Below are 20,847 nucleotides of genomic sequence, written 5' to 3'. Positions count from 1 at the left end.
TCTCTCCAATTCTGAACTCTCCCACCCTGACCCTGCAGGCCCTGAACACGGCTTTACCATCCTTTGCGGTTCCCTTATATCTTACCCCTCCCAAGCCTCTGCCAACAGTTATCTTTGTTAACTCTCTTCAATTACACCTTTGAGTGTTCCTTGGCAGGCCTTGCCTGACACAGCATGGAGCTCCAGTGGGTGAGGAGAAAGGAAGGAAAGATGTAGACTCAAAGCTAAAGAAAAGAAGCATTCCAAAATCGAATCCCAAACTAAATAAAAAGGAAGAAAAATCATATTACTGACATCACAATGAAACTGAAGAATTCAAAGAGAAGACCTTAAAAGCAGTCAAAGAAAAAAGATATTTACAAGGCATAACAGACTAAACTGTATTTCTTAGAGCAATAAGAGAAGCCAGACAAGAGAGACCAGAATAACATTTTCAGGGTATTGAAAGAAAATAACTATTAACCTAGAAATGTCTATCTAGAAAAATGATCTTTCAGGGATTAGAGTATAATGAAAGCATGTTCCTACAAATAAAAACCAAGAGAGTTTAACACCAAAGTACTCTTCCCTAAAAAAATTCTAAAGAAAATACTTCAAGTAAAGTGATCCCAAATTAGTGATCTTGAATGCAAAAGACTATGGTGTAAACATATTGTTTTTTTTTTTTGTTTTTGTTTTTGAAATGGAGTTTTGCTCTTGTTGCCCAGGATGGAGTGCAATGGCGCAATCTCCACTCACCGCAACATCTACCTCCTGGATTCAAGCGATTCTCCTGCCTCAGCCTCCTGAGTAGCTGGGATTACAGGCATGCACCACCATGCCCGGCTAATTTGGTATTTTAGTAGAGACAAGGTTTCTCCGTGTTGGTCAGGCTGGTCTCGAACTCCAAACTTCAGGTGATCTGCCTGCCTTGGCTTCCCAGAGTGCTGGGATTACAGGTATGAGCCACCAGGCCCAGCCAGGAGAGAGGTATTTTTAAGCTAGTCTTTGTACTATTCTGACTGGGACAGAATATACATATTGTCTTTGGACTAAATTGAATATGCATGTTAAAATGTTTACTGTGGGCAATAAGATATTAAAACTAAGAACATAGTTTACGACAACAAACTATGGAATGAGAAACAACAGATTGTCAAACCCTTGAAGAAGGCAAGAAAGAAAAAATCACATGCACACACAATAAGATAACAAAAATAACTTATAATTTTTCAGCAATGACAAGTAAATGTAATAAAACTAAATGCTCTACATAAAAAACTAAGATTGACAGACTGGATAAAAAAGAAAATCCAAAATTATTCTGTTTATAAGAAATGCATATAAAACTCAAGGACATGGAAAGGCTGACAGCACAAAGATGGAAAAAGTCCTTGTGCAATGGCTCATGCCTGTAATTCCAACACTTTGGGAGGCCAAGGCGGGAAGATCACTTGAGGTCAAGAGTTCAAGACCAGCCTGGTTAACAAAGCAAGTCCTTGTCTCTACAAAACAATTTTTAAAATAAAAGTGCAAAAATAAGTTTACAAGAGTAGAAAAAAAAAATCTAATCAAAAGAAAGTTAATGAAGTTGATGTAGCTATCAGAGAAAAACAGAATTTAGGGCAAAATATTACTAAAAGATGCTGGGCCATCTCATAATTATAAAAGGGTCAACTACAATGGCATGTAATACCATTTTTTTTTTTTTGAGACAGAGTCTTGCTCTGTCGCCCGGGCTGGAGTGCAGTGGCCGGATCTCAGCTCACTGCAAGCTCTGTCTCCCGGGTTTACGCCATTCTCCTGCCTCAGCCTCCCGAGTAGCTGGGACTACAGGCGCCCACCACCTCGCCTGGCTAGTTTTTTTTTTGTATTTTTTAGTAGAGACGGGGTTTCACCGTGTTAGCCAGGATGGTCTCGATCTCCTGACCTCGTGCTCCGCCCTTCTCGGCCTCCCAAAGTGCTGGGATGACAGGCTTGAGCCACCGCGCCCGGCCATGTAATACCATTTATACGCATAAAACAAAACAGAACCACCAACAATTCCACTAGAGTGGAAGATTAACATGTAACTCTCAGTAACTGTTAGCTTAGGAAGACAAAATAATCTAACAAATTTGATTTAATAGCATAAATACACTGCACCTTTAAGTGAGTATCACATTCTTTTTAAACGCACACTGAACAAAAACTGACAACACACTAGGCTGTAAGGCATATCCAAACAAATTTTAAATAACAGGTATGTACGTGACAGTCTCTGACCAAGAGCAATTAAGTAAGAAATTGACTTAACATAACAATAACAAAAACTAGAAAAATTCAAGGATGAAAAAAGAAATCATAATGGAAATCAGAAAATGTATAGGCCAGGCCGGGTGCAGTGGCTCACGCCTGTAATCCCAGCACTTTGGGAGGCCGAGGCAGGCAGATCACGAGGTCAGGAGTTTGAGACCAGCCTAGCCAACATGGAGAAACTCCACCTCTACTAAAAATACAAAAATTAGCTGGGTGTGGTGGCGTGCGCCTGTAATCCCAGCTACTTGGGAAGCTGAGGCAGGAGAATCACTTGAACCCAAGATGCGGCAGGTACAGTGAGCCACTGCAGAGATCGTGCTACTGCACTCCAGCCTGGGCAACAGAACAAGACTGTCTCAAAACAAAACAAAATAAAACTATAGTTTACAATAAACAAAAAAGCCAAAAGTTCTTTATTTAGAATAACTAATCAAATTGGAAAGGAAAAGCACAAACATATAAACAAGCAAGAATTAAAAGAGAAAGCAACTACAGATGCCTCAGAAAATAAAAAGACATTAAAAGGATAGCAAACAGGGCCGGGTGCGGTGGCTCATGCCTGTAATCCCAGCACTTTGGGAGGCTGGGGTGGGCATATCACCTGAGGTTGGGAGTTCGAGACCAGCCTGACCAACGTGGAGAAACCCCGTCTCTACTAAGAATACAAAATTAGCCAGGTGTGGTGGTGCATGCCTGTAATCCCAACTACTCACGAGGCTGAGGCAGAATTGCTTGAACCCGGCAGGTGGAGGTTGCAGTGAGCTGAGATCATGCCATTGCACTCCAGCCTGAGCAACAAGAGCAAAACTCTGTCTCAATAAAAAAATAAATAAATAAATAAATAAATAAATAAATAACGCAAGCAGCCACACTCTAGATTTGTGGTGTCTAACACAGTAGCCACTACCACAGTGGCTCCCTTACACTACCCATGTTACAAGAGCTCAAGACACATGTGGTTAGGGGCTACCATACTGGAGATAAAGAACGCTTCCATCAGCACAGGAAGTTCTATCAGCTACCGCTACTCTAGAAGAAATCTAATTAACTCAACATGTATCTATCAAGTGCTTACTATAAGGTTATCCTGATTTGATGGCATGTTATTTGATACATTAAAGTACAAAATAGCAGCCAACATTTACAGAGCACTTACTATACCCCAGGCACTAAACACTTTTCTTTCAATGTATGTTAAATAATTTAATCTTTGCATTAACTCCCTGAGGTAGCGGTTATTATTTGTCTATTTTTTTAAAAAAGATGGGGTCTTGGGCCAGGTGTGGTGGCTCAGGTCTGTAATCCTAGCACTTTGGGAGGCCAAGGTCGGCGGACTGCCTGAACTCAGGAGTTTAAGACCAGCCTGGGCAACACAGTAAAACCCTGTCTCTACTAAAATACAAAAAATTAGCCAGGCATGGCAGCGTATGCCTGTAGTTCCAGCTACTCGGGAGGCTGAGGCAGGAGAATTGCTTGAACCCGGGAGGCGAAGGCTGCAGTGAGCCGAGATCGCACCACAACACTCCAGCCTGGGTGACAGAGCGAGACTCTTGCTATGTTGCCCAGGCTGGACTTGAATTCCTGGACTCAAGCAATTCTCCTGCCTCATCCTCTCAAGTAGGTGGAGCTACAGATAAGATTTTTCACACTGCTGCCAGTCAAATATCAAAAGCACAAATCTGACAAGTTTTTGTTTTGTTTTGTTTTTGAGGCAGAGTTTTGCTCTTTTAGGCTAGAGTGCAGTGGCGTGATCTTGGCTCACCCCAAGTGCAGTGCAGTGGCGCAATCTCATTGCAAGTGCAGTGGCGCGATCTCGGCTCACTGCAACCTCCACCTCCCAGGTTCAAGTGAGTCTCCTGTCTCAGCCTCCTGAGTAGCTGGGATTACATGCATGCATCATCGTGCCTGGCTAATTTTTTGTATTTTTAGTAAAGATGGGGTTTCACCATGTTGGCCAGGCTAGTCTCGATCTCCTGACCTCAGGTGATCCGCCCACCTCGGCCTCCCAAAGTGCTGGGATTACAGGCATTAGCCACCATGCCCGGCCAAATTTTACACTGTGTGAATTCAAGCTAATTATTATAGCAAACAAAACCTTAAGATGACCCAGCCTCTATTTCCCTAGTCTCATTTCACACTACTCCCTTCCTCATTTACTCATTCATTTTTTTTCATTCAACAAACATTACTGAGCAACAAGGTGCCAAGCCCTGTACTAGACACACATAATCAAGGAAAAGCAAACAGGGTCCCTGAACAAACATCAGAGTCCAGCAAGAGAGACCAACATTCATTAATCAATCACATAAATAAGGTGTTATAAAAGAACTACCAAGAATTGGAGACCACCCTGAGCAACACAGCAAGACTTCGTCTCTACAAAAACACTATAACATAGCCAGGTGTGGTGGCGTGCACCTGTGGTCCCATCTACTCAGGAGGCTAAAGGGGGAGGATCGCTTAAGCCCAGGGGTTTGAGGCTGCAGTGAGTCATGATCACACCACTGCATTCCAGTTGGGTTTTAGAGTAAGACCCCAACTCCAAAAAATAAAAAATATAAATAAAGGAACTACACTGTTATCTGAGTATATAGGACAGGTGAATCTCACCTTTCAGGCAGGCTAAGGAAGGCTTCCCTGAGAAACTGACTACTGAGAGAACTGAAGGATGAAGTGACAGTGAAGAAAAGCATTCCAGAGAGAAGGACTAGTATATGAGAGGCCCTGTGACAGGACGCAGGACACAGGTGGGAAGGATTGCAAAAAAAACTAGTGTGGCTGATGCAGAGAAAAAGCAATTGGAAAAGAGTCAAAAGAAGCTAGAAAGGCAATAACTTATCCGAAGCCTCACAAGGTGCAAACATTTTTGAAGAAAAATGCTTTATATTTTACAACATTTAGTGACACTTTTCCCCTCCTTTTTGTGAACAGGAGGCCTTACATTTTCATTTTGACTGGGCCCTGCAAATTATGTAGGTAGTCCTGGCTGGACAACAAAGACAGTGGACAGAAACAGTCTTATGGCTGGGACACAACGCAGCGGCCACCCACTCACTATACTGACCCTTCAGACCCACTAAGACAGACAAAAAAGATGAGGATATGGAATGAAGCATGGCCTCCGTAGCCAGGCACAGTGGTTCACGCCTGCAATCCCAGCACTTTGGGAGGCCGAGGTGGGAGGATCATGAGGTCAGGAGTTCGAGACCAGTCTGGCCAACATGGTGAAACTCCCTCACATGGCGAAACCCCGTCTCTACTAAAAATACTAAAATTAGCCGGGCATGGTGACACGCATCTGCAATCCCAGCTACGCAGGAGGCCGAGTCAGGAGAATCGCTTGAACCTGGGAGGCGGAGGTTGCAGTGAGAGGAGACGTGCATCCCACCACTGCACTCTGGCCTGGGTGACAGGGTGAGGCTTTGTCTCAAAAAAAAGAAAAAAACATGGCCTCCTAAATTAGAACCTTCGTAGGTAAGGCAAAGGAAACTGCAGCTTTTTGCTTTGTTTTGTTTTGTTTTTGAGACAGAGTTCGCTCTTGTTGCCCAGGCTGGAGTGCAATGGCACGATCTCAGCTCACCACAACCTCCGCCTCCCAGGTTCAAGCGATTCTCCTGCCTCAGCCTCCCAAGTAGCTGGGAATACAGGCATGCACCGCCACACTGGCTAATTTTGTACTTTCTTTTTTTTTTTTTTTTTGAGACGGAGTCTCGCTCTGTCGCCCAGGCTGGAGTGCAGTGGCCGGATCTCAGCTCACTGCAAGCTCCGCCTCCCGGGTTCCCGCCATTCTCCTGCCTCAGCCTCCCAGTAGCTGGGACTACAGGCGCCCGCCACCTCGCCCGGCTAGTTTTTTGTATTTTTTAGTAGAGACGGGGTTTCACCGTGTTAGCCAGGATGGTCTCGATCTCCTGACCTCGTGATCCGCCCGCCTCGGCCTCCCAAAGTGCTGGGATTACAGGCTTGAGCCACCGCGCCCGGCCAAATTTTGTACTTTCAGTAGACACAGGGTTTCTCCATGTTGGTCAGGCTGGTCTCAGACTCCCCACCTCAGGTGATCTGCCCCCCTCAGCCTCCCAAAGTGCTGGGATTACAGGCGTGAGCCACCGCGTCCAGCCAGAAATCTGCAGTTTTAATAATCACCCTAAGACTGGTTATGCATGTTTTAAACTCTGAAAAACCCTACTCTAAAATACTGTCAAATTACAGTGGACCTAATTTTTCCCACAATTACAGAGACAGTGTATCCCTATCTCTTTTCCAGAATAAAGTTGATCAGTTTTCTATTAGCTCTTTCTCACTTAAAAGACATTTTTCGGCCGGGCGCCGTGGCTCAAGCCTGTAATCCCAGCACTTTGGGAGGCCGAGACGGGCAGATCACGAGGTCAGGAGATCGAGACCATCCTGGCTAACACGGTGAAACCGTCTCTACTAAAAAGTACAAAAAACTAGCCGGGCGAGGTGGTGGCGCCTGTAGTCCCAGCTACTCGGAGGCTGAGGCAGGAGAATGGCGTAAACCCGGGAGGCGGAGCTTGCAGTGAGCTGAGAACTGGCCACTGCACTCCAGCCCAGGCGACAGAGCGAGACTCCGTCTCCAAAAAAAAAAAAAAAAAAGACATTTTTCCCTTTATTTATTAACAAGGTTATATTATACTTAGCAGTGATTAAACAAATCTGTGGAAATGGAATGCCCTACCTTTGTATTTGTAAGTCTATAAATGCAAAACCACAAACCTAGTCTTAGTCTGTACCATGATTAAGCTTTGAACATTCTTCAACATAAAAATAATTGTAGGACATTCAAGGAAGTAGATTTTAAAAGTAGATTTTTTTTTTTTTTTTTTGGCCTGGTGTGGTGGCTCACGCCTATAATCCCAGCACTTTGGGAGGCCAAGACGGGTGGATCACCTGAGGGTCAGGAGTTCGAGACCAGCCTGGCCAACACGGTAAAACCCAGTCTCTACTAAAAATACAAAAAATTAGCCAGGCATCGCAGCGGGAGTCTATAAATCCCACTTACTGGGGAGGCTAAGGCAGGAGAATCACTTGAATCCAGGAGGCATAGGTTGCAGTGAGCCAAGATGGCGCCAATGTACTCCAGCCTAGACAAAAAGAGCAAAACTTCATCTCAAAAAAAAAAAAAAAAAAAAAGCCGGGCGCGGTGGCTCACGCCTGTAATCCCAGCACTTTGGGAGGCCGAGGCGGGTGGATCACGAGGTCAGGAGATCGAGACCATCCTGGCGAACATGGTGAAACCTCGTCTCTACTAAAAAATACAAAAAACTAGCCGGGCGAGGTGGCGGGCGCCTGTAGTCCCAGCTACTCGGGAGGCTGAGGTGGGAGAATGGCGGGAACCCGGGAGGCGGAGCTTGCAGTGAGCCAAGATCGCGCCACCGCACTCCAGCCTGGGCGACAGAGCGAGACTCGTCTCAGAAAAAAAAAAAAAAAAAAAGATTTTTTTTTTTAAACACATGCAACATTCAGGCTAGGTGTGTTATCTCACACCTGTAATCCCAGCACCTTGGGAGGCCGAGGCGAGCAGATCACCTGAGGTCAGGAGTTTGAGAACAGCCTGGTCAACATAGCAAAATGCTGTCTCTACTAAAAATACAGAAATTAGCCGGGCGTGGTGGCGCCACCTGCAGTCCCAGCTACTCTAGAGGCTGAAGCAGGAGAATCGCTTGAACCCGGAGGCAGGGGTTGCAGGGAGCTGAGATCACACCACTGCACTCCAGCCTGGGCAACAGATTGAGACTCCATCTCAAAGAAAATAAAATAAAATAGAAATGCATGCAACAAATTTACTAAAATGGACTATTAATTTATGGTCTAAAGTTTTATATTATAAAAAATTCAAACTACATTAAAACTATATTAAAAACTCCTTCCATCTGCAATCTCATTCCCTATGTAGCCATTCTTAGAAGTTTAGTATAGGCCAGGCACAGTGGCTCTCACCTGTAATCCCAGCACTTTGGGAGGCCAAGGCTGGCAGATCACCTGTGGTCAGGAGTTCGAAACCAGCCTGGCCAACATGGTGAAACCGTATCTCTACTACAAATACAAAAATTAGCTTGGTGTGATGGCGCACGCCTGTAATCCCAGCTACTCAGGAGGCTGAGGCAGGAGAATCGCTTGAACCTGAGAGGCAGAGGTTGCAGTGAGCCAAGATCGCACCATTGCACTCCAGTCCGGGTGACAGAGCAAGACTCTGTCTCAAAAAAAAAAAAAAAAAAGAAGTTTAGTATATGCCTTCCATTTGTTTCTATGCATATAAAAACATACATAGAACTTTTTCTAGAAAACAGAAATGGGATCATATATTCTGTTCTGCAATTTTTCATCTTATTTTGAGTATCTTTCCATGTTCATTCAGATCTTCCCATTAAAAAAAAACTATCACATTTTAGATATACATATTTTTTAAGAGTTCCATAAAATTCCATTATACAGAATACCAGTATATTAAATCAATTTGGTATAACTGGACATTTACGCTGTTTCAATCTTCTCTACAGCAAAGTACACTATGGTAAACATTCTTTGTGTATAAGCAAGTATTTCCATAAACTGAATAAATGGCCAGAAGTGAAATAGCTGGGGGTCAGCTATATTTTTAAGGCTCTTATATCAAAAACTTGTAGCATACTTCCCTATAGCTTTACAATGTGAAATACCATTTTATTCTTAGTTCTGTTTCTAGACTATTCTAACTTTCTACTCTTTTCCTATGCCAATGCTAGGTTTCAATTACTGCAGTTTCTGAATACATTGTAACAGTTGCTACATCAAGTCCCCAAATCCTTCATAGACTTCCAGATATATTTTCTAATCAATTAATTTTTCTCCTACCTCAGAAAAGGGTGAGGAGGAAAGAGAGATTTTGATTGACATTATATTCAATTTACAGATTAATGAGGGAGACGCTGCCACCTTAACCGGACTGACCTTTCAGACTAAGGAGCATAGCCTTCATTTAATTCAGATCTTTTATATTCTGCAAATAAGCTGTATCATGTTCTTCACAAAAATGGTGCATGTTTCTTATCAGTGCCCTATAATTTATTTGTACAGTTTTTATTTCTAATAGAATGGAATCTTTTTTCCAATTTTAAGCTGATCACTGTTGATATAAAGGAAATTTTGCAACCCATTTATTTTTCTTATATCTGGTCATCTTTCCAAAGAACTAGTAGTTCCAACAGTCTTTTAGTTATTTTGCTTAAACTTTTTTTCCGAAATGTTATATCACCTGCAAATAATCATTTTTTGGCTTTTCTTTCCAATATCTGCACTTACTCCCATTTTTTATATTACTGTATCAGACCCTCCAGAAGGTGCTAAATAACAGTTATATTAGGACTCCTGTTTTACTTCTGAGGATATCATCATTTAATACATGGTTTCAGATAACTATTTGTTATCATACTGAGAATTCCCTTCAATTCCTAGTTTATCCAATTGTTTTAATAATAAAATGCTGTTAAATTTTAACAGCTGCCTTTTAGGCATCTATGGATGATTTCAAATGTCTTTTCGCATTTCTTCTCTGGATCACTGGCTACGTTCCAATTAGTTTGACACAAGTCCAACTGCAAATACACATTTAATTGAACTGAATTTGAAATATGAATTTCCTATTAATTAGCTTTTTTGAGAAAAAGAATTCTGTTAGTGTCAGTTTTCTAATATCTAGTGCCACCGCAGGTACTAAAAGACGGGGCTGAAATAAACAAAAATGCATACTTGCTATAACGCATCTTTCAAATAAGGAAAGTAGATTCAATTAATTAAAATTTTCTTTTTTTTTTTTTTTTTTATGAGGCGGAGTCTCGCTCTGTCGCCCCGGACTGGAGTGCAGTGGCCGGATCTCAGCTCACTGCAAGCTCCGCCTCCTGGGTTTACGCCATTCTCCTGCCTCAGCCTCCCAAGTAGCTGGGACTACAGGCGCCCGCCACTTCGCCCAGCTAGTTTTTGTATTTTTAGTAGAGACGGGTTTTCACCGTGTTAGCCAGGATGGTCTCGATCTCCTGACCTCGTGATCCGCCCGTCTCGGCCTCCCAAAGTGCTGGGATTACAGGCTTGAGCCACCGCGCCCGGCCAAAATTTTCATTTTTATGACATGTGTACTGTGGTTACAAAAAAATAAAGGCAATGTACCTTACACATTAAAGGGCTCAGGAAATATCTACTATATAAATGCTCAAATATTCCTCAAACTCACTGTATCTCCCCAAACTATACTTTGTCAAAATATTCCCCAAAATATTTATCTCTATCTGGGATATCACTTATCAAACTGGAAAATTCCGATTTATTTTTCATGATTCAGCTTAAGGGTTACCTATTCCAAGAAGCCCTTTCTCGGCCCCCATCTCAGCCTGATAGATGTTTGTACCTACTTCTATCATAACATTACCAACCAACATTTGCTAATATTTTTGCCTGTTTCCACTACTTGAAAAGAAGGTGCTTCTTCTGTTCCCTCAGCATACGCAGCATAGTGTCTAACATGCTGTGTTTCTATATACTGAAGAAATGTTCTAAAACAAATCAATGGCCAGAAATTGGATTCCAGACCCAAACCAGCTATATGGCAACAGGTAAATAATTTACCACCTCTGAATATCAGGTTTTCTTATTTATTTATTTATTTATTCTATTTTTTTGAGACAGAGTCTCGCTCTATAGCCCAGGCTGGAGTGCAATGGCACAATCTCGGCTCACTGCAACCTCTGCCTCCTGGGGTCAAGTGAGTCTCCTGCCTCAGCATCCCAAGTAATTGGAATTATGTTATAGGCATGTACCACCACGCCCAGCTAATTTTTGTATTTTTAGTAGAGTCATGATTTCACCATGTTGGCCAGGCTGGTCTCAAACTCCTGACCTCAGGTGATCTACCCACTTCGGCCTCCCAAAGTGTTAGGATTACAAGTGTGAGCCACCACGCCTGGCCAGGTTTTCTCCTTTATAAGGTTTAGGAATATCTCATCCTATTTACTTCACAGGACTGATATGAGAATCAAGTAAGACAAAATTTTTTCTATAGGACTACAGATGTGCAAGTATTTTAGAAAATATTAACCAAATTCCACTACAATAAAATCTATGAAAACCAGTCATGAATCTCGTTTATTAAAGTTGGATTTACACTCACTAAATCCATCCTGGTTTAAAAATCAATATATGGGCCGGGTGCGGTGGCTCACGCCTGTTAATCCCAGCACTTTGGGAGACCAAGGTGGGAGGATCACCTAAGGTCAGGAGTTTGAGATCAGCCTGGAAAACATGTTGAAACCTCGTCTCTCCTAAAAATACAAAAATTACCCAGGCATGGTGTCAGACACCCGCAATCTCAGCTACTTGGGAGGCTGAGGCAGGAGAACCACTTAAACCTGGGAGGCAGAGGTTACAGTGAGCTGAGACTGCATCATTGCACTCCAGCCTGGGCAACACAGTAAGACTCGGTCTCAAAAGAAAAAAAAAAGGAAAAAAAACCTATGAAAACTACTTTTCTATAATGTGTCAGTTGACATGTGTGCTCTGCACTATCTTATGTTATCGCTACACACAATCACTAAGGACAATCTAAAACAACCTAATGAAGACAGGGCAACAAAACCAGGTAAATGCAAGACAAGTAATAAAGAGCTCTTTGGACTTCAAACGAATGCGGCATCAATACTGTGAGAACACTAAACTTTTCAATAATGTTGTCTCTAAAATCAAAACACCTCCTACGTTTCAGGATACAAGAGGAAGTGCATAGGTCGCACACAACTGCCACAGCACCTCATAGAAGAAACTCAGCCGGCACAGTAGCTTATGCCTATGATCCCAGCACTTTAGGAGGCCAAGGCTAGAGTATCCATGGAGTTCAAGACTGGCCTGGGCAACACAGTGACATCCTCTCGCTACAGAAAAAATTTTTTTTTAATTACCCATTCAAGGCTGCCATGAGCTATGATCATGCAAAAAGGGAGGGGGTCGGGGGGACTTAAGTATCAATGCACAGTTGATGTCCATGGGTGGAGGCGGCTTCTGGAACTAACTTCTCATGGATACCAACGGACGACTGTACTACTTTATCTGGCAGCTTATCCAATAACCTAAATTGATTGACTATAGATGTACCATATTCAGACATTTTCCATCAAGTAATAAAATGTAACATTTATACTATATGTTGACTGAGAACCAACATGGTTGAGTAAAGAAAGTTAAAAAAAAAACAAAAACAGTAAAACTTCTTTTTTTTTTTTTTTTTTTTTTTTTTGAGACAGAGTCTCGCTCTGCCCCCAGGCTGGAGTGCAGTGGCCGGATCTCAGCTCACTGCAAGCTCCGCCTCCCGGGTTCAGGCCATTCTCCTGCCTCAGCCTCCCGAGTAGCTGGGACTACAGGCGCCCGCCACCTCGCCCAGCTAATTTTTTTGTAATTTTAGTAGAGACGGGGTTTCACCGTGTTAGCCAGGATGGTTTCGATCTCCTGACCCCGTGATTCGCCCGTCTCGGCCTCCCAAAGTGCTGGGATTACAGGCTTGAGCCACCGCGCCCGGCCAAAAACAGTAAAACTTCTGAAAGGGGAGTCTGGTGATCTCAGCCTGGATAAGTTATACCATGAATTTGCTCTGTGAGCTGCCTTGGGCAAGTCATTTCTACCTCTGAACCTGTTTCCCCATCTGTAGCACGGAAGGGAGAATGCTTAGACTCAGTTCTTATTTTTCAGAGTTTCTAGTCTCTCACAGACGGTGATAAAAGCTCTAGACCCTATTACTAAAAATGTATGTTTACATCAAAAAATTTGTTACAATTTCCTTCTGATATTCATCCTAGACTCCCTAAGACCTCTGTACTAAAAGATCTAAGATGGCCGGGCGCGGTGGCTCAAGCCTGTAATCCCAGCACTTTGGGAGGCCGAGACGGGCGGATCACAAGGTCAGGAGATCGAGACCATCCTGGCTAATACGGTGAAACCCCGTCTCTACTAAAGAATACAAAAAACTAGCCGGGCGACGAGGCGGGTGCCTGTAGTCCCAGATACTTGGGAAGCGGAGGCAGGAGAATGGCGTGAACCTGGGAGGCGGAGCTTGCAGTGAGCTGAGATCCAGCCACTGCACTCCAGCCTGGGCGACAGAGTCAGACTCCGTCTCAAAAAAAAAAAAAAAAAAAAGATCTAAGATTCTTCTATGTTCTAAAATTCTATGCTGGTTTCCATAAAACAACTATATGAGTTACCTACTAAAAAATTAAGCAAAAATAATTACAAAATATATCACTATTTGCATTTTGAATCTCAAAGCATATTAAGTTAAAATACAGCAATTTGCCATAAGATTTATTCAGACCCACAGATGGATAAATGCTAAGATCACTCTGTTTAAAATATGTATCTTAATACTTAATAATTGAAGGAACATTAACAACTTTAGCCCTAGAGGAATTAATTTACCTCCTTTCTGGTCCCAGTATCCTATAGCTTAAGAACCACAGACTGGTAACAGACAAACCAGAGTTTGAGTCTCTACCCCCTTGCTATGTAAATGTGTGTAGATTACTTAGCATCTACAAGTTTTGAGTTTCCTTAGCCTATAAAATGAAAAAGAAAGTAACAGGCCAGGCACGGGGGCTCACGCCTGTAATCCCAGCACTTAGGGAGGCCGAGAAGGGTGGATCACGAGGTCAGGAGTTTGAGACCAGCCTGGTCAACACGGTGAAACTCTGTCTCTATTAAAAATACAAAATTAGCTGGGTGTGGTGGTACACACCTGTAGTCCCAGCTACTCAGGAGGCTGAGGCAGAAGAATCGCTTGAACCCAAGAGGCGGAGGTGGCAGTGAGCCAAGATTGTGCCACTGCACTCCAGCCTGGGCAACAGAGTGAGACTCAGTATCAAAAAAAAAAAAAAAAATGCCAGGCGCGGTGGCTCACGCCTGTAATCCCAGCACTTTGGGAGGCCGAGGCAGGCAGATCACGAGGTCAGGAGATCGAGACCTTCCTGCCAAACACAGTGAAATCACGTCTCCAGTAAAAATACAAAAAAATTAGCCGAGCGTGGTGGCAGCGCCTGTAGTCCCAGCTACACGGGAGGCTGAGGCAGGAAAATGGCAGGAACCCGGGAGGCGGAGCTTGCAGCGAACCGAGATCGCGCCACTGCAATCCAACCTGGGCGACAGAGCGAGACTATGTCTTAAAAAAATTAAAAATAAAAAATAATAAGATTAAAGTAATAACACCTACCTCACAGACTGACTGGAGAGAAACTGATATATGTAAAGTGCCTGTCACAGTGCCTCGAACATAGTATGGACTCAGTAAATGAGAGCTATTAATAATAATTTGGAATACAGCTTTCATATTAAGAAATAATACAATAACTACTCTACACATCTTTGGTACAAATTTCTTAATACTTAAGTGGAAATTTCCAAAATGTCATTTCCTTTTTTTTTTTGAGACGAAGTCTCACTCTGTTGCCCAGACTGGAGTGCAGCAGCACAATCTCGGCTCACTGCAACCTCTGCCTCCCAATTCAAGCGATTCTCCTGTCTTCGCCTCCAGAGTAGTTGGGATTAAAGGCGCCAGCCATCACGCCCGGCTAATTTTTGTATTTTTAGTAGAGATGGGGCTTCACCATGTTGGCCAGGCTGGTCTTGGGCTCCTGATCTCAAGTCATCCGCCAACCTCGGCCTCCCAAAGTGCTGGGATTACAGGAATGAGCCACCGCGCCCGGCTGCAATTTCCTGTTTTTAATAACACTTTTTTCAATAATCCTCTCCTCTGAAAAGATAAAAAGCATTTAGACAAGTTATTTATACAACATATGACAGACGGGGTAGAGTGGAAAGACACACAGCTTTAGAGCCAGACAGAACTGAGTTCAAGACCTAATTCAGTCACTTAGTAATCGTGTAACCTGGGCCACTTACACTTTCTCAACCTTGTAAAGCTGTGGCAAGGATTAATAAAACATATAAAGTATGTAAAGCATCAAGCCCAATATCTAGCGCTCATTAAACAGTACTTACTACTATTCTTCTCACCTACTCCTTATAGGTAATAAAAGTAGCTTTGCCAGGGAAGAGGGAAGATATTGGAAAGCACAAATACTAGTTTATATTATTAAGCGAATGACGAAGGACACTGATTTTACCTGATCAGCGTAAAAACTACAGCCGTGTTTTGGGTGGCATACTCCTTCCAGAATCTAATGAAAACAGAGCCCCTAGCTCCTAGGAAAATTTCAGGAATTTTACGAAACGCTCTATCAGGGATTTTTAAGAATCTTGTATTAAGGGGAATACTAGCTAGTTACTTCTGCTTAATTTGCAAAAGTGTGAAAACTTTCACTAGTTTGTTTTGTGACAAAACGTACATTAAGTTAATATTCATAATGAAGCAAGTAAATCCTGCTTTTATTAGACTTCTCGATTTCTAAAGAAACAAAAATATCTGGTGTAAAATATCAGAACTACAAACTATGCTAGAATTAGTTCGAATATTCTTAAATGTGATGCTCAAACACCCTAACACCAAAGCAAAAGGAAAAAAGTCCAAAAAGGTAACAAAGCTGGCTGCATCCAATTCTTAGAAAGTCTGAATCAATCCAGCTATCAAATGAACCTCTAATTTCCCAAAACATCTGCAAACACCTTAGTCATAATTTACAAAAACAATGCTGAGCCAGCAAATACAAACACAGTTTACTGGGTAACTGAATGTAGTTTTATCCTTACTTCTCCTCCTTGCATGTAATACTTTTATCCTTTGACTCGGCCTTCTCAAATTCCCTTAGTAAACAACCTCGTCAAACTGTTTATTGTAGTGTAAGTACGAAGTCAAAGAGTAGCATAGACTCAGTTCTCCAAATCGCGGGAGCTTTAAGGAGCTTAGCACTGGACCAAGTTTTGCCCCAGTGACCTTGGTCTCAACGATTCCCCTCCCTCCCTCCAGCCGGCCCGGCCCGGCCCTTCCACGTGCTGCCGGCTGCAATTACTCCAGAGGTGGCTGCATGTCAGGGAAGCCCTAGAGGATCCGAATGCACAGGAAACAAGGATTGCTAACAGCACCAGGGCTGTGCCATCCATTCCCTCCCGACACCAACTCCCCAACAGCGCGCACACAGCCCTACAAATTTCCCTTTCCGAAGCCCTGCGGGGATAACCCCGACCTCCTTCCCGGCGCCTTGCTCTGCGACCCAGTCTGCGGGGCAGGGTGTAAGGTGAAGAAATCCTCTTTGCTACACCACTATATTCCCACGCCCGACTGGGGTGCTGGGCAGCCAGGGGAAGGGGACAGCTCCTGGAAGGAGGGGACGACGGCAGGCGGAAAGTGGGATGAAGAATCCTGCGCCACGCCACCGCCACCTCCTCCTCCACTTGCAGGCTCCCTGGAGGCCTTTGCCAGTCGCCAGCCCAGAGAGCAGCAAGGCCTGGCGTGGCAGGGCCGACCGGGGGCCCGCGAATCTCAGGGTCTGAGGGGCGCGGCGTCCTCACCATCAGAACTTTAGCCGCGTTCTCCAGCTGAGCGATCACTTCTGGGGGCCCCAGCGCCGCCGCCATCATGGTCTCTCTTCAATGACGCGCCATGCGCTGCATTCTGGGAGCGGGCGCCGCGGCCGGCCAATCGCCGCCGCGACCCCGGAGCCTCACGCGCTCCCAAGGCCGTCGCAGCCGCCGTCGACGCCGGCGTCGCGGCCTCGGCGGGTCTGGCCGGGCTGCCGGGTTCCGGGCGGTGGGGAGGGGACTAGCGTGAGCCCGGCTGCCGCGCTGGGGCGGGGGCGGCCGCAGCCGGCGCCGGGCGAGGCCGGCGCGGTCTGCCCGGACGGCTGCAGCCGCGCTACCCGCTAGGCTCCCAGCCCCGCGCATGCGTGTTGTCCGGCGCTCCGGCCTCGGCTTCCCCCCGGCCCTCTCCCCACTGCACTAGGACAGCCCGCCCGGGGACCTGCAGATCCCGAACGCCAGTCCTCTCCCTCCGTGCTCAGCCCTGCACACCGCCTCCCCTGGCTCCTCCTTGCCCTTCCACGCTCCCGCGCCTTGCAGGATTTCCTAAACTTGGAATCGCTCTTCCCGCCTTCCCCTCCTGAGAGCGCACCCCCTTTCAAAGTATCTCTGTCTCATGCTTCTGCGTTCCTTCTTGTCATGGGAGAACATTCCAGGATAGAAAGCTTCGTTTTCTTTTTTCTTTTTTTTTTTTTTTTTTGAGACAGGGTCTCACTCTGTCGCCCAGGCTGGAGTGCAATGACCCGATCTCGGCTCACTGCAACCTCCGCCTCCCGGGTTCAAGCGATTCTCCTGCCTCAGCCTCCCGAGTAGCTGGGATTACAGGCGCCCACCACCATGCCCGGCTAATTTTTTTATTTTTTTTAGAGACGGAGTTTCACCATGTTGGCCAGGCTGGTCTCGATCTCCTGACCTCAGGTTATCCGCCCGCCTTGGTCTCCCAAAGTGTTGGGATTACAGGCGTGAGCTACCGCCCCTGGCCGAACGCTTCGTTTTCATAATGGAGAGCCTTCTGCAGGAGAATCGTCCAAATGTATTTGGGCAGCGGGTCGCTGGGAGACCCTAGGAGGAAAACCTGTCTTTGGCTCTTGCCTTTTTCACTCTTTAAGGGCTGGCTCACATAGGAGAGGGAGAAAGCAGGGACAGGAAAGCCTGACCTTGACTACCTGGCTTCTCAAATGCGATAAGATCAGCCTTGTCGGCCAGGCGCGGTGGCTCATGCCTGTAATCCCAACACTTTGGGAGGCCAAGGCGGGAGGATCATTTAGCTCAGGAGTTCGAGACCAGCCTGGGTGACGTGGCGGGACCCTGTCTCTACCAAAAAAAAAAAAAGCCCGGTGTGGTGGCTTGCACCTGTGGTCTGAGCTTCTTGGGAGGCTGAGGCAGGAGGATCGCCCAGGAGGTGGAGAGTGCAGTGAGGCGAGATCACACCACTGCACTCCAGCCTGGGTGAGAGGCTGAACCTGTCTCAGAAAAAAAAAAAAAAAAAGGAAGACAAAAATCAGCTTTGTCGTGTTTGTGGAATCCGTGTTGAAAGGCATATTAGAGTATCAAGTAATTAACCTTCCCTCTGGGGCCCCAGTTGCCTCTGTGACATTCCAGGCAAATGGTCCTGACAGCTGTTTCAGTATTCAAAGTAGCGCTGTTAGGCTGTTCAGGTCAGGGGTTTGTTTTGTTTTCAGCTGACATCTACCATCTACATTCCTTTTTTTTTTTTTTTTTTGAGACGGAGTCTCGCTGTGTCGCCCAGGCTGGAGTGCAGTGGCGCGATCTCGGCTCACTGCAAGCTCCGCCTCCCGGGTTCCCGCCATTCTCCCGCCTCAGCCTCCGAGTAGCTGGGACTACAGGCGCCCGCCACCGCGCCCGGCTAGTTTTTTGTATTTTTAGTAGAGACGAGGTTTCACCGTGTTAGCCAGGAGGGTCTCGATCTCCTGACCTCGTGATCCGCCCGCCTCCGCCTCCCAAAGTGCTGGGATTACAGGCTTGAGCCACCGCGCCCGGCCGCTACCATCTACATTCCTATAACTTCTTTTTGGTGCTTGTTCTGCCTTCTGAAACAACACAGACATTCAAATTCGTTTCAGTATTTGTAAGTTTCTTTTTTGTTGAAATCTTCGTGTTTCTTATTCCTAGTTATAAGAAAGTCATACTGTTGAGGTTTTATGTCACTGCAGCAGAATAGCTGTGTGTGTGTGTGTTTGTGTGTGTGTGTGTGTATTAGTTATGGAGTCTCACTCTGTCACCCAGGCTGGAGTGCAGTGGCGCCATCTCAGCTCACTGCAACCTCTGCCTTCTAGGTTCAAAAGATTCTGATGCTTCAGCCTCCAGAGTAGCTGGGATTACAGGTGTGCACCACTACACCTGGCTAATTTTTGTGTTTTTAGTAGAGATGGGGTTTCACCATGTTGGCCAGGCTGGTCTTGAACTCCTGACATCAGGCGATCCACCGCCTCGACCTCCCAAAATGCTGGAATTACGGTCATGAACCACTGCGCCTGGCCACACAGAAGTGCATTATTAGCTCCATTGAAAAATATGTTGTTTCTTGTACTTGAAGTCTCTGCAATTTGAAGTAGAGAAAATGAATTAACAAGGTTTGTATTACTTGAGAAACTAAGTAAGTTTTATTTTATTACTGAAGGTTAAAGTGAGCCAAAATGCAGGTAATGGTCCTTTTTAGTAACTAAGTGATTATCATAGGGACTGACATATAATAGGCACTCAATAAATATTTGACCAAGTATAGCAATCTATAAGAAAATTTCAAAATGATTCTGGTTGCTGCAAAGAATAATTACCAAAGATCAATGATATTCTGCAAATATGTATATAAACAGTTTGTGACGGTAAATGTTTGCGGCTTACATGCTTCAGATTGGGCTTGGGTTCCAAAGTATTTATTATGTGCAATTACATTTGAACGTTGCAACTACAAATGTTTTAAGAGGACTGGGTGCGGTGGGTTGTGCCTGTAATCCCAGCACTTTGGGAGGCCGAGGCGGGCAGATCACCTGAGATCAGGAGTTTGAGACCAGCCTGACCAACATGGAGAAACTGCATCTCTACTAAAAAAAAAAAAAAAAAAAAAATACAAAATTAGCCGGGTGTGGTGGCACATGCCTGTAATCCCAGCTACTCGGGAAGCTGAGGCAGGAGAATCACTTGAACTGGGGAGGCGGAGGTTGCGGTGAACCAAGATCGCGCCACTGCACTTCAGCCTGGGTAACAAGAGCGAAACTCCGTCTCAAAAAAAAAAGAGAAGGCCGGGTGCAGTGGCTCACACCTGTAATACCAACACTTTGGGAGGCCAAGGCAGGCAGATCACCTGAGGGCAGGAATTCAAGACCAGCCTGGCCAACATGGCGAAAACCCATCTCTACTAAAAATTAGCTGGGCGAGGTGGCATGTGACTGTAATCCCAGCTACTCAGGAGGCTGAGGCAGGAGAATCGCTTGAACCTGGGAGCTGGAGGTTGCAGTGAGTCGAGATCGTGCCACTGCACTGCAGCCTGGGCAACTGAGAGAGACCCCATCTCAAAAAAAAAGAAAAAGGAAGGGAAGGGGAGGATAGGGGAACGAGAGGGGAGGGGTGGGAAGGAGTGTTGAGTGTGGTGGCTCTCACCTGCAATCCCAGCACTTTGCGAGGCTAAGGCAGGACGACTGCTCGAGCCCAGGAGTTCGAGACCAGCCTGAGCAACGTAGCGAGACCCCATCTCTACAAAAAAATAAAAATAAAAAAATTAGCCAAGTATGGTGGTGCATGCCTATGGTACCAGTGACTCGGGAGGCTGAGGTGGGAGGATGACTTGAGCCAGGGAGATAGAGGCTGCAGTGAGCTGTGATTGTGCCACTGCACTCCAGCCCTGACCACAAAGTGAGACCCTGTCTCTAAAATCAAAAAAAAAAAACAAGCCAGGCGCAGTGGCTCACGCCTGTAATCTCGGCACTTTGGGAGGCCAAGGCGGGCAGATCACTTAAGGTCAGGAGTTCAAGACCAGCCTGGCCAATGAAAGCCCCATCTCTATTAAACACAAAATTTAGCCAGGCGTGGTGGTGCATGCCTGTAATCCCAGCTACT

General features: G+C 45.2%; 1 protein-coding gene across 7 annotated transcripts in view; it reads right to left on the bottom strand.

Moving 5' to 3' along the window:
- The window catches only part of XPO4 (exportin 4), a 117,480-nt gene extending 100,349 nt beyond the window's left edge, over nt 1-17,131 (bottom strand). For 2 of the 7 annotated variants that reach the window (XM_033177014.1, XM_033177018.1), the window contains exon 1: nt 16,765-17,131. Coding sequence is in view for 2 of the 7 variants with exons in the window: in XM_033177017.1 (XP_033032908.1) it covers nt 16,765-16,833 (69 nt within the window). In the remaining 5 variants the exon portion in view is untranslated. The remainder of the gene's footprint in view (nt 1-16,764) is intronic. The other 5 variants (XR_004428872.1, XM_033177017.1, XM_033177013.1 and 2 more) reach the window with 5 other exon arrangements.
- Between the last annotated feature and the right edge of the window lie 3,716 nt (nt 17,132-20,847).

The sequence above is a fragment of the Trachypithecus francoisi genome, unplaced genomic scaffold (genome assembly GCF_009764315.1).
Source record: "Trachypithecus francoisi isolate TF-2019V2 unplaced genomic scaffold, Tfra_2.0 Lachesis_group18, whole genome shotgun sequence".
In the NCBI taxonomy this organism is placed as follows: Eukaryota; Metazoa; Chordata; class Mammalia; order Primates; family Cercopithecidae; genus Trachypithecus; species Trachypithecus francoisi.
This window is presented reverse-complemented; position numbering and strand designations above follow the sequence as displayed.